General features: G+C 38.3%; 1 protein-coding gene across 1 annotated transcript; it reads left to right on the forward strand.

Moving 5' to 3' along the window:
- Positions 1–770: 770 nt before the first annotated feature.
- Positions 771–10825, forward strand: LOC144643641 (vesicular glutamate transporter 2.1-like). The gene is made up of 11 exons (XM_078502959.1): positions 771–1118; positions 3131–3362; positions 3855–3888; positions 4465–4664; positions 5136–5223; positions 5751–5846; positions 6619–6749; positions 7443–7592; positions 8245–8374; positions 8641–8879; positions 9540–10825. The coding sequence occupies exons 2-11, from the start codon at positions 3138–3140 to the stop codon at positions 9816–9818; spliced, it is 1572 nt and encodes a 523-aa protein (XP_078359085.1). The 5' UTR covers positions 771–1118; positions 3131–3137; the 3' UTR covers positions 9819–10825.
- The last annotated feature ends 482 nt before the right edge of the window (positions 10826–11307 follow it).

Consider the following 11307-nt stretch of genomic DNA (forward strand, 5'->3'; position numbering starts at 1 on the left):
AGTCTGGCTGGAGGGGGCTTATAAGTGGGTTTTATAACCCCCGAGCAGCTGTACGGATAGAGTATCTGCTACCTATGATTTGACTTTCATTTAATTTGCTTGCCTGGCCACATGACACTGAGTAACAAACTACAGACTACAGATGAAGTTAGTGGCATTTTTGTCTTAACGTTAAAATTACGTTAAATCTTTCTTTTCTAAAGTGAACGATAAGTATATAAAAATGAAGTGGTCAAAATAATGTACAAATATCATTATTTCACCAGTTCAAATTATCACCGAACCATTTGCTCGAAAGTTTCCACTCCTCGAATTCTCTCAATCCTCTTACTATACTATCCCCTTCCCCTTTTTACGCCTGCTACGCAGGCTCAATTCGGGATTAAAAGTTAATCGAGGGTTAAAGCATCGTTTAAAATTTCTTTTGAAAAAAGTATTTTTTAATTTCAATGTTTTGTGGAGTTTGACATTAGTCAGACGTATATAATAGAGATCTTGCCTTAATTTAATTTCATTACCAGACTTTTTAACACCACTTATTTAATTTGAGTTTGTATGCTTAATGTTTGTAAGATTCATTTTAACGATTTTTTGTTTGGTGATATATCTATATGTTTTTTATGTTCTTAATTAATACGGCCACAGTAAAAAAAGAAGATTTTTAAAGTAATTACCCATAGTTATTAGCTGGTAAATTCATATTAAACTGCAATTTTAAACTCTGCTTAATTCGATCAAATCGATTTTTTTTTACCCTCCGCTGTGCGCTAGTGCCTTGCTTCATACGCTTGATTAAGACTGTCAGTGTTTTTAATCAAATATTAATTACCTTAAAATAGTGACCGTGGCGGAACTGGGCGGTTTATTTACACGACGCAGGTTCTTCTTGCTAACTTTTTGATCATCGAAAATCTTTCAATCGTTGAGTAAACTGCTGAAAACGGACTGAACCCCGGCCGAACGCTCTATTTGATATTTTGCCGGTATTTAAAGGAGGTAAAAATACGACTTTGGCCGGCGGATAAATCCTTGAACTTTCTGAAAGGAGTGTCTTGCAGCTGAGATGTACCTGTCAGTGTGAGAAAAATATCAACTTCATTACATATATATCCCTATAGGTAAGTTTTTTTTTTTTCTTTCTTCAGTTAGTAAAAGTAGATATTGTCAAAGGAATGATACCTGGGTAGTGTTTCTTTTCAGTGAGATGAAAATAATGTCAAATCACTTCCTAATGCTGATGCAATAGATACTTTGTTTCGACAGCGACTCTCTTGACAATCTTTATTTCTTAGTGTCGCATTAGCTAGTTCTTTTGAGTTTAGTTCTTCTTGTTTAAAGGAATTTTGATGCGAGTTAAGGTATTCCAGTGCTGTTTTAAATTATTGTGCTGTTACAACTTGAAATCAGAAACTTCAAGCTAGAGTGGCTGTTTCATCTTCGGTTCCAGCCTTCCATCATAACAGCTACGAATAACTCTGAGGCATATTATTACAATAAAATGTGGCTCATTCATCTAAACTTTTAATAAAAAAGACTTAAATAAGCAAAATGGTAACAATCCAAACCGTTGAAAGCAAAATTCAGTCGTTAATCCACCATGTAATTAACTAGAGTGATATGAGCAACGAACAGTCTTCGGTGGTTACTAAATAATTTAGCTTGTTTTAAGGAGCATCTGAATGTGTAAAATCATATTATTGGAAATCAAAGCTCTCGCTAATTTTTCGAAAGGTGTAGAAAATATTTAGTTGCGTTACCAAAAAGATGTAGCCTTTTTTTGCAGTAAAAATACGAAGACAAGAAAAAATATGTCCGATCAAAAGTCGAGTGTCAAACTGTTTCATGGTACCAGTTGTTGAATATAAACTTTATGTGGCCACAGTCTTTGATCGATTTTGCGCGGGAACCGCGAACAAGCTCAGTAAATTAGGGCGAATCTCGATTAAAAATCCATTATGGATAAAAAAATGTTGTAAATACGTACGTGGTCGTATTTTTAAACTTGTGACACAAGGGTAGAACCACCCGAGAGAATATGTAGCCTGAGACCTCGGAAACATCGTTTTTGAACTTTGCCAGCGACACCCGCGCTTTTGTTTCAGTTTGAAGGCATTAATATATTTTGAGAAGGATTTCGTAAAAATGAAACGCATTTAGTTTATATATTTCATTCTTGCTGGTATTTAGCATTGCAAACAATAACCTTGTTAAATAGAGCTTGAAAATAAGCCGCTTGAGTACCATTCACAAACAGCACTAATAACCTGACTAAATATGTCCATAATAAACCCAGGTAGCCGGTATGTCTACCGGTCTTGCCTAAAACACACGGGAATTCTAGAAAAGCGTTATTTAAATAAGGTCAATTCGAAAACTTTTAAATTCGACAACAAACATTTGAGTCGGTCCGACAGTTGGTTAAAGACAGTCAATCGACTAGTCAATCTGGGCAATTGGTCAATCGGTCGGTCGGTCGGTCGGATCGGTCGGTCGGTCGGTCATTCAGTCAGTCAGTCAGTCAGTCAGTCAGTCAGTCAGTCAGTCAGTCAGTCAGTCAGTCAGTCAGTTAGACAGTCATTCAGTCAATCAGTCAGTCATGTCAGTCAGTTAGAGGACGAACAGCATTTAATGTATTGCAAAGGGTATAATGATGTTAGAAAAGAGCTCATTCCACGTGTCACAACTGATCCTCGCTTGTAAACTGATCATAAAAATAAAGTACCTCAACTAGATTATGCTACCTCTAGATCATAGCTAAATTATCTTCCTATGTTCAAAAAAGAGAATAATTGATTTTTTCAATAGTTGTATTATGTTATTACCGTAACGTGCTGCATTTTAATTGAGCAAGTGCTACCCCGACCAAACCTCCTGGAGTGAGGCACAAGAACTACATACATACTATAGTCAGTCAGTAGAGTCAGTAGTCGGCAGGGTAGTAGTCTAGTTGTCTTCATCCATTCAGCTGTCACTTGTGGTGACGGGTAGTAAGTCTTCCGGGAGATTAAAGGAAGTCGTATTAGATTTAGTCATATTTATTAAAGGCAATACGTGTTGCAGTCAGTAGTTTAACGATGTATTGAATAACTGTAAGTTACTTTTTTAACACCATGTCTCTTTTGATCACCAGATTCGATATGGCAGACACCGAAGAACCACAACCGGATCCTGTTGAAGGGGAAGGGGAGAAAACTGAAAAAAATGGTGGCAAGAAATCCAGTTTTCCCAAAAGATATATTGTGGCAATCATGATTTTTCTTGGAATCTGCGTGCAATACGCACTCCGAGTTAATCTAAGTGTAGCAATAGGAGCCATGTGCAATAACCACACAGTCGAACAAAATGGATTCACTATACAGAAGGTTCGTTTTCCTCCTTGTTTTATTGTCTTATCCTTGAATATAGAATGGGAAGATGTTGGAGTAAGAAGACGGGGGGGGAGGGGGGAGGGGCAGGGAATACACTCGTACATGGACCGTTATGGGAATTAAAGTGTTATGCCTGCTTTAACATCTCAGCTCAAATCAAATTTCATTTAAACAAGTAACACTTAGGAGTACATTATGTAAAGTTCTTGTTTGAACGTTTACGTGTACATGTAGCTACGAAAGTTGCAGATTACTGAATGGGAAAGACTTCTCTGTAAAGTATTAAACCTACAAAGCTTGTTTGAAAGGTTTCTCCATTGACCTATATTTATGTAACATTTCTTTATTTAGTATTTTGAGTATTTTGAAACAATATCAATATCACTGTAAGCTTTAAGGCATGGTCATAGTGTCTTGCAAACGAACTATTCTGGGTCTATTCTAAACATTTAAAAGTTGACTCGTCAATATGTTTTTATTTTTAAGAAAGCTGAATTCGAATGGAGTTCGAAGTTGCAAGGTAATAACTTTGTTTATATGTTACCCCTTTTTCACTAAGAAAACTTTTTACTGACCTAATCAGTTCTCCTTACATTATCCGAATTTTTTTCATTGGGCAAGTGATGAAAATACTGCAAAAAGGGATTTTTGATGTACACCACAGAATTCGTAGAACTATCATCCACATCACAGCTGGAAACATTTTCTCTTCTCTTTCATTGTTAATATAAACAACAACATGTAGCGTTTTTCTTACGCTGGGTACCAGAGGGTTTTTCTCGCGCGCGGCGGATTACCTTTCGGCGGCCGAAGGTCTTTGCCACGACCGGCAAGACATGACCTACACCGGAACCCGCGCTGAAAAAACCTCTGGCACCCGGGGTACGTTTTTCTCGACGCTGAGGAGAGAATTAAGGAGAGAGGCAAACATGGATGCATGTATTTTGACCTGCAGTAAAGTGTCCCAAACTAGTTGTGACGCGGCTTGTAACATTGAACAGGCTTGAGAAGATGAACGCAACGCCAGTAAGGGTATTGACACAAAATATCCATGTATTTCTTGTTCTTATCCACGATATTCTTTATTTCTCATAAGGAACTATTCTTGGCGCGTTCTATTACGGCTACACAGCTATGCAGATCCCAGGCGGGTGGCTGGGTCAGCGGTTTGGTGGTACCCGCGTATTTGGGATCTGTCTCGGGATCGCCTCGATTCTTACCATGCTGACACCGATAGCAGCACGGACGAGCGTCGCCGCTCTGATTACTCTCAGGGTGATAGAGGGGCTGGCTTTGGTAAGTGAACAAATAACAGCACGTTTCCGGGTTAGCAAACTGCCCTGTCAGACAATCTGAAAAGTCCAAGATAATAAATTCTACTTCCAGCGAAATAAGCATGTTTAAAGACGGCGTACATCGGCAGTCAAAAAAAAAAAAAAAAAATTTTTTTTTTAAAAGGAATAAGATATTGGCCAAGCCGGTTTGTTAAGTAAAGACGAGCCACAAATGGTGGACATTTATAAGTGTACATTTATAATCTTTATCAGAAGCGTATGCTTGGGATAACCTTTGATGCACAAACATTAATTCCAAGGGGAGAAGTGAAGTGCGTAGTAGAACGGCACTCCTATTCAGCGTTTCATGCAACAGAAACGTTTGCAGTTGAGAGCCGGAAGACTTTACAATGACATTACTCCAAAATCTAGGTTATATGAACTAATTAATCCTGATTTTATTTTAAAATTGGTTGTTTATTGTGTTTCCAAGGGTGCTCTTTTCCCGTGTAATCACGCCATTTGGAGTAAGTGGGCGCCGCCTTCAGAAAGAACTCGATTGTTTACTATCACCGTTGCAGGTCTGTGTTGTGTAGACCTTTTGTATTCTTTGTGTTCTAGCCCCTACTAACTATGGTCTATTTTATGTTAAACGACTTCAAAAAAAAGTAAATCTATCGCCGTTTTGTAGCCACAAATGTACACTGTAATACAATTTTTCAGTTATAATGGCAATGGACCATTGCAGGACACTGAAGCTTTTAAAAATCCAATCCCGAAGAATAATGACCTTTGTCGTCGGAGAATTGATTGAAAAGAATCAAAAAGATAATGTGAAAAAAGCACTTTTTCCTCTCTAAAACCCTTCCTTTTCAAGACAGTTCTTTAACATTCCGGCCATAGTAGTGGCCAAACGACGGTCTGAATCCTTGATACTATGGGTTTCGAAATAAATTGTACAGAGAGATAACTAAATTGAACATTATATAGCAAGACAAAATCTACTTGTTTTAACTTTTTTCACTGATCACAATGATATTTCTCGGTGAGTTTTTCTAAGATGTTACAGTATTTATGACGTAATCTAGTGTCTATTGTCATGCGATAGGTTGTCCTGTGGGTACTATCCTCTCCATGCCGCTAAGTGGCATCATGTCCAAATATGGATTTGATGGCGGATGGGCGTCCGTATTCTACTGCTTCGGTAAGAGAGCATGACACAGGGGAGAGGATTATCTAACACTGCCCTATGCAAAATGATGTCTTACTTTTGAACTATCTTTACTAGTTATATTAAGCCCTGGGGGTGATCAACAAGAGGAAAAGTAATTCTTGTTATGCTAACGACTTTTTCAAAACAAATATGAGAAATTTTGTTTTTTTAAAGAGCCGATTCTTGTTACGTTGTTGGTGTTCACGGGTGTCAATTAGTTTGTTTCTTTGTGCAAATTGAATCGACAACATAGAAAAGATACTCTGACATTTTTTTTTTTTTTTTTTTTTTTTTTTTTTTTTTTTTTTTTTTTTTTTTAAGTGTAGTAATACGCGTAACTTAAAAAGATGGTTATTTATAAAATTTAACAAGTTGCACGGTACAATTGTAGACACCGAAGCTCCGGAGCCGTCCGGGTTCGACAAGTGCCTCTCAGCATCCAGGAGTATGAATGGGTAACAGAACTGCCAGGAAACCTCACACAACGCTGGAGATTATAAAAGCAATGGGCTGATGTCCTGTCCAGGGGAAAAAGCGATAGTCGCATCATTCAACAGAAAGCAGATTGAACTTCGGCTAACTTGTCACGGTAGCCTGCATTGCAGCGCGGGTTTGGGGTTTTTTTAGCTGGAGGACAGAATCGATGACTTAGTGTCGATTTGCAGGTATACTAGTTTATTGCATGCGATCTGATGATACGATACAGCTTAGTTACTATTAATAATAAACTAATTAAACACAAAGCTTTTCATTGTTCGTTTAGGTGCAATTGGTCTTTTGTGGTTCTTTGTATGGCAGCTAGCGATTCATGGGTCTCCATCAGAGCATCCCACCATCACCCCTGAAGAAAGAGACCTTATAGAAGAAAGTATAGCAAAACTACCCCCCGCAAAGGTAAAATTTAAAAAAAGAATAAAAAACAAAATAAATAATATTTAACGAGGAAGCTTCCGTCACATACAGTGGGTGGGGAGTGGTTTCCAATGTTAAAAATTAGAAGTTAAAAAGGTATAAAATATAAATTTACAAGCATATTGTTATAAAAAGCTGAAAGTACTTTGCTACTGAGGGAGTTCATGATATTACGTTTAAAAATATCAATGGCATAGGCTTCTTTAAAATATCTGGTAGAGATGAGCAATCGATCGATGCTGCATTTGTAGAAGGTAGTTTTTTCCCTATGCAGTCAGTCGTTATTTTGGGGAGTCTAGTCTTGTTCTTATTTTTGGGAGTTAAGGGGAAATTGATGTGCTTTTCGTCGACATACCTTATTATAGGGATATAACGAAGCATTTTACTGAACAACGCGAACAAAATTTAAGTGAAATAAAATAACGGTTTCCAAATGTTATGTTTACATGCATTTAATTGACGGGTTCAATGTGCATAAAATTAACGCGAATTTTTGAAAGTCGCGTTAATATCAGGTGTAGTTAATTTCCTATAATAAGGTAAGTTGGCTTGGCAGTCCTTAGCCAGAGGCATTCATTGCTATTGCAATGGTAGTCATCGCTCGTCCAGGAGCGAACTACTGCTTCCCAGGAAGGTTTTTACTAAAGCCTGCTGTCTGTTAATGTTTTGTTTTAGAAAGGCCAGGTTCCATGGAAATCCATTTTTACGTCAGGTCCTGTGTGGGCCATTATCACGGCTAACTTCACCGCAGACTGGGGCATGTATACCATACTGATCTGTCTCCCTAAATATTTCATCGAAGTTTTGCACTTCGACCTTGCTAAGGTACGTTAACATGTCATTCAGTGAAGTTGGCGTCCAATCGGTTTCCTCTTCCATTTCGAAAGGTTACATTGTCCCAGGTCGCAAAAACTGCCGACCCCTTGCGCTTTAACTTAACATTTAACCTCATTTGAAAGGAACCTGCAGTAAAGGTTTTCTTTGCACCAGTATTTTAATCAAGGTTTTCTGAATAACAGTTTTTACTTGTTATCAATGCATATTAAGGGTTTTTCGTATTAACAGGCCTCATGTTCTTTTGTTGGCTTATGGTCCTGTTAGCAAGCGGCAGAGAATTTTCCCATATATAAGCATTCGTTAATCCCAAAATTGCCTGACGTTCGACTGAGTTGAAGGGAATAATTTTCCTTGGAGCAGTATTTTAATAATTGTCGTAAATCATAACCAAAATAATGAAAATGCAAATAACGCAATGAACCAACCAGAAACACGGAAAGCACGGAAAAGCGCGGTAAAACGCCGGTAAGCCAAAACACGATTAATTTTGTTTTTTCATTAAAACATGCATTTTTGCTCTGGCTTGTTAAAGCACGTTGTACAAAAAGGAAACACAAAACCTAAGCCAACACCTCTGATCGCTTTATCACCAAGGTTTTTTCTACACATATAACTAATCTTAACTTAACTTCTTACACAGACTGGGTTCTTGGCGGCCTTGCCTTATGTTGTAAAAGCATTCGTTGGACCGGCTGGTGGAGTACTCGTGGATTGGCTCATTAAAAACAAGATGTCTGTTAGAAATACAAGAAGATGCGTTTTTACCGTTGGTAAGAGAAAACTACATTTGGCTTTAAGCTGTTATAGCTCGTTCTCTGAAAATGCAAAAAATATTCACTATTAATAAGCTTGGAATATCATTATTATGTGTGCAAGGTCAAATCAGATCAGAGGAGTGAAATGACTGTTGGCTGAAGCCCATTCTTGCCGAGATAAGAAAATGCCTTGCAATTTAGCAATCTCACCACCGACGAATGAGACAAAAGTTACAAAGTCAGGCTTCCCACGGTTAACTCCAAATTTTCTTCGTTTGCAGGTTGTACAACGGCTTCAATATTTATCCTGATTACAGGATATGCCGGAACACCGGCCCTTGCCGTTGCGTTTCTTACCATTGGTGTCGGCATAACGGGTCTGAACGCTTCCGGTTATGCCGTCAACATCCTGGATATTGCGCCTCAATACGCAGGCGTCATCATGGGAGTGACTAACGTGTTTGGCGCGTCACCAGGCTTCATCAGCCCGCAGATTGTAGGGATTCTGACCCCAAATAAGGTATGCCCGGCCAATTGTCCCGTGGTTGCATGCGCAACCATGGAAAAAGGAAAACAGCAAAGTGAATCATGTATCAATGCCAGTGCTTAATTAACTCCGGTTTATGATACCAAAAGTGCTACCCTCTTAGATGGTCTTAGATGGCATGCCTTCCTTAGGTCACCCATTTAAACTTCTGTGTGGAATGAGGTATTTTGAAATAAAATTTTCCTGCCTAAGAACAAGACAAAGACCTGGAATTTGTACCTCTTGATTAGGAGTCCAAAACACTAAACATTAGTCTACCATGCCACAATCTCACAAACAATAATAAAACGCGAAAATTGGCTAATTTTTGTTAACTCCAGCCATAGTTAATAGAGGGAAATGGTTAGGAAGCCCGGCAAACATCAAAGGAGCAAACAAAGAGGCCAAGATTTATGTTGGAAGGTCCACGACCCTGCACATCTTTTGTTTTGCGCTCATACACTATGCATGAATTACGTAATCGCAATGTTTTTATTGGTTAGTTGCATGAACACACGTAATCACCTATTGTATTTTGTCAGGTTTTGTGCAGGGTCAACCCCCAAAATAGCGAACAAAAACATACAACAAAGAACTTTGCCATTTCCCTCTATTAACTATGCTCCAGCTGATCTCAAATTCCATTGTGTTTAGACCGCTGGCGAGTGGCGCATTGTATTCTGGATCACGGCGATAGTGTACATCGTCGGTATTGTGATCTTCGGTCTGCTGGTGTCAGGTGACCTGCAGCCCTGGGCCGACTATGACGCCAACAAGAAAGACGACGAAGACGACAAAAAAGAAGGAGAAGAGGAAAAAGCAGCCGAAAAACAGAATCAACAAGATGAGGACAAGAAAGAGGAGGAAAAACCGGAAGAAGGTCAAGAGGAAGCGAAACAAGAAGAACCAGCTGAGCAGAAACCCGCCGAATAAAATACTTAAATCGGTTCTATGATCGTTATGATTGCAACCTTGTTTGGGAAATTGAGCTGGTTACATTCTTGATAACTCGCAAAATAAGAATTCCCTTGTAATATTTAGACCCCTTTTTATGTTGTTTGCAAATTGTCAGGAAATAATTTTGTTTCGACTCATTCACGGTATTTCGTGTAAAATCAATTAATCAATTAATTGCGGACTATTCGCCGCCATACTATAGTTTTATAGTATTCAGCGTTGGTATTCTAATGCCCAAACGGCCAGGAAAATGCGGAGTTGTATAGCCGAAAGTAAGAAAGGTTTATGTTAAAACAAAACACAGCATTGAGAATCACGTACTTATCACTTTTTATTTAATGACAAGAAATCCCTGTTAGATAACACAATTTTCGCTTGCATCTGCACTGCAACGAATGTTTCGTAAGGTGTTATAATAAGATACGATGGTTCTACACTTTTTTGGTAGCATTGCCTCAATACAAGCTACAAATTATTTGTACGCATTCAGTACAGTCTTGTAACTTCTTGTAAGCAATTGTAATTGGACCTTTCGTTGCATAACCATTGAGTTGCCGACCCCGTGTATCAGGGATTTTTACATTACACAAGTTAAAATTTATCACAAATTACCCATACGATACCCCATAAAATTGGCGACAAAAGTGACAAACTCTATAAGGGAGTGTCTCAAGCTAAATTTAGCTAGCGATTCTGGAAAAGCAATACCGATCGAAAGCCAACAAAACAAGCGGTAAAAATTTGAGAAGAATGGGTAGGAGAGGAATCCACCCCCTTTCCCTATTCTTCTCTTTATTTCGTTAATGCACGAGAAGAACCTCCGGAAACGCAGACTAAACCAAACCTAACTAAATTACTTTATTCACTAAGCAAGTTGCTAAATATGCCGACATTTTCTGCTTTACGTACAATGTATAATTATTCTTAAGCCCACCGTATTAAAATTAAAATTAACGAAAGTTAAGATGATTTCGTAATGCAAAGGTCGTGTTCCAAATGTTCCAAGTCTGAGTAAACCGGCCAGGTTTTGAAAAAAGTTTGTTTTCGTAGTATTATCAAGGGTCTTGCAATATTCTAGGGGGCAAACTAGCTATCTAACTACAATGATTAAATTTCATTACAACAAGAAAAGCTCTGAAGAGTTGTGGTTAGTCAGCCATTACATGTTGGACTGGAGGTAGAATTGTGCCCTTGTAAAACTTTCAACAGTGGAGTATTCAACAAGGAAAGGTATCAACAAAGTAAGAGTTTGCACTTTCTATTATTAACAGCTCTAATAATACTGCCCGCTAAATACTCGCGTCTGAACAAGTTATCCCGAATTGTATTGCTTAGCTGAACAATAAAAATTAGTTGCAACGCTCAGTGTTTCGCGCCAAAAAAACGCGGCTGCACCACGATCAGAACTCGTTTGCAGTCCGCTTTAGTCGTGGCTTTCTTTCTGCAAAAAAAAAACGATGAATGT

This window comes from Oculina patagonica, chromosome 2 (genome assembly GCF_052425735.1).
Source record: "Oculina patagonica isolate OP01 chromosome 2, crgOcupat, whole genome shotgun sequence".
In the NCBI taxonomy this organism is placed as follows: Eukaryota; Metazoa; Cnidaria; class Anthozoa; order Scleractinia; family Oculinidae; genus Oculina; species Oculina patagonica.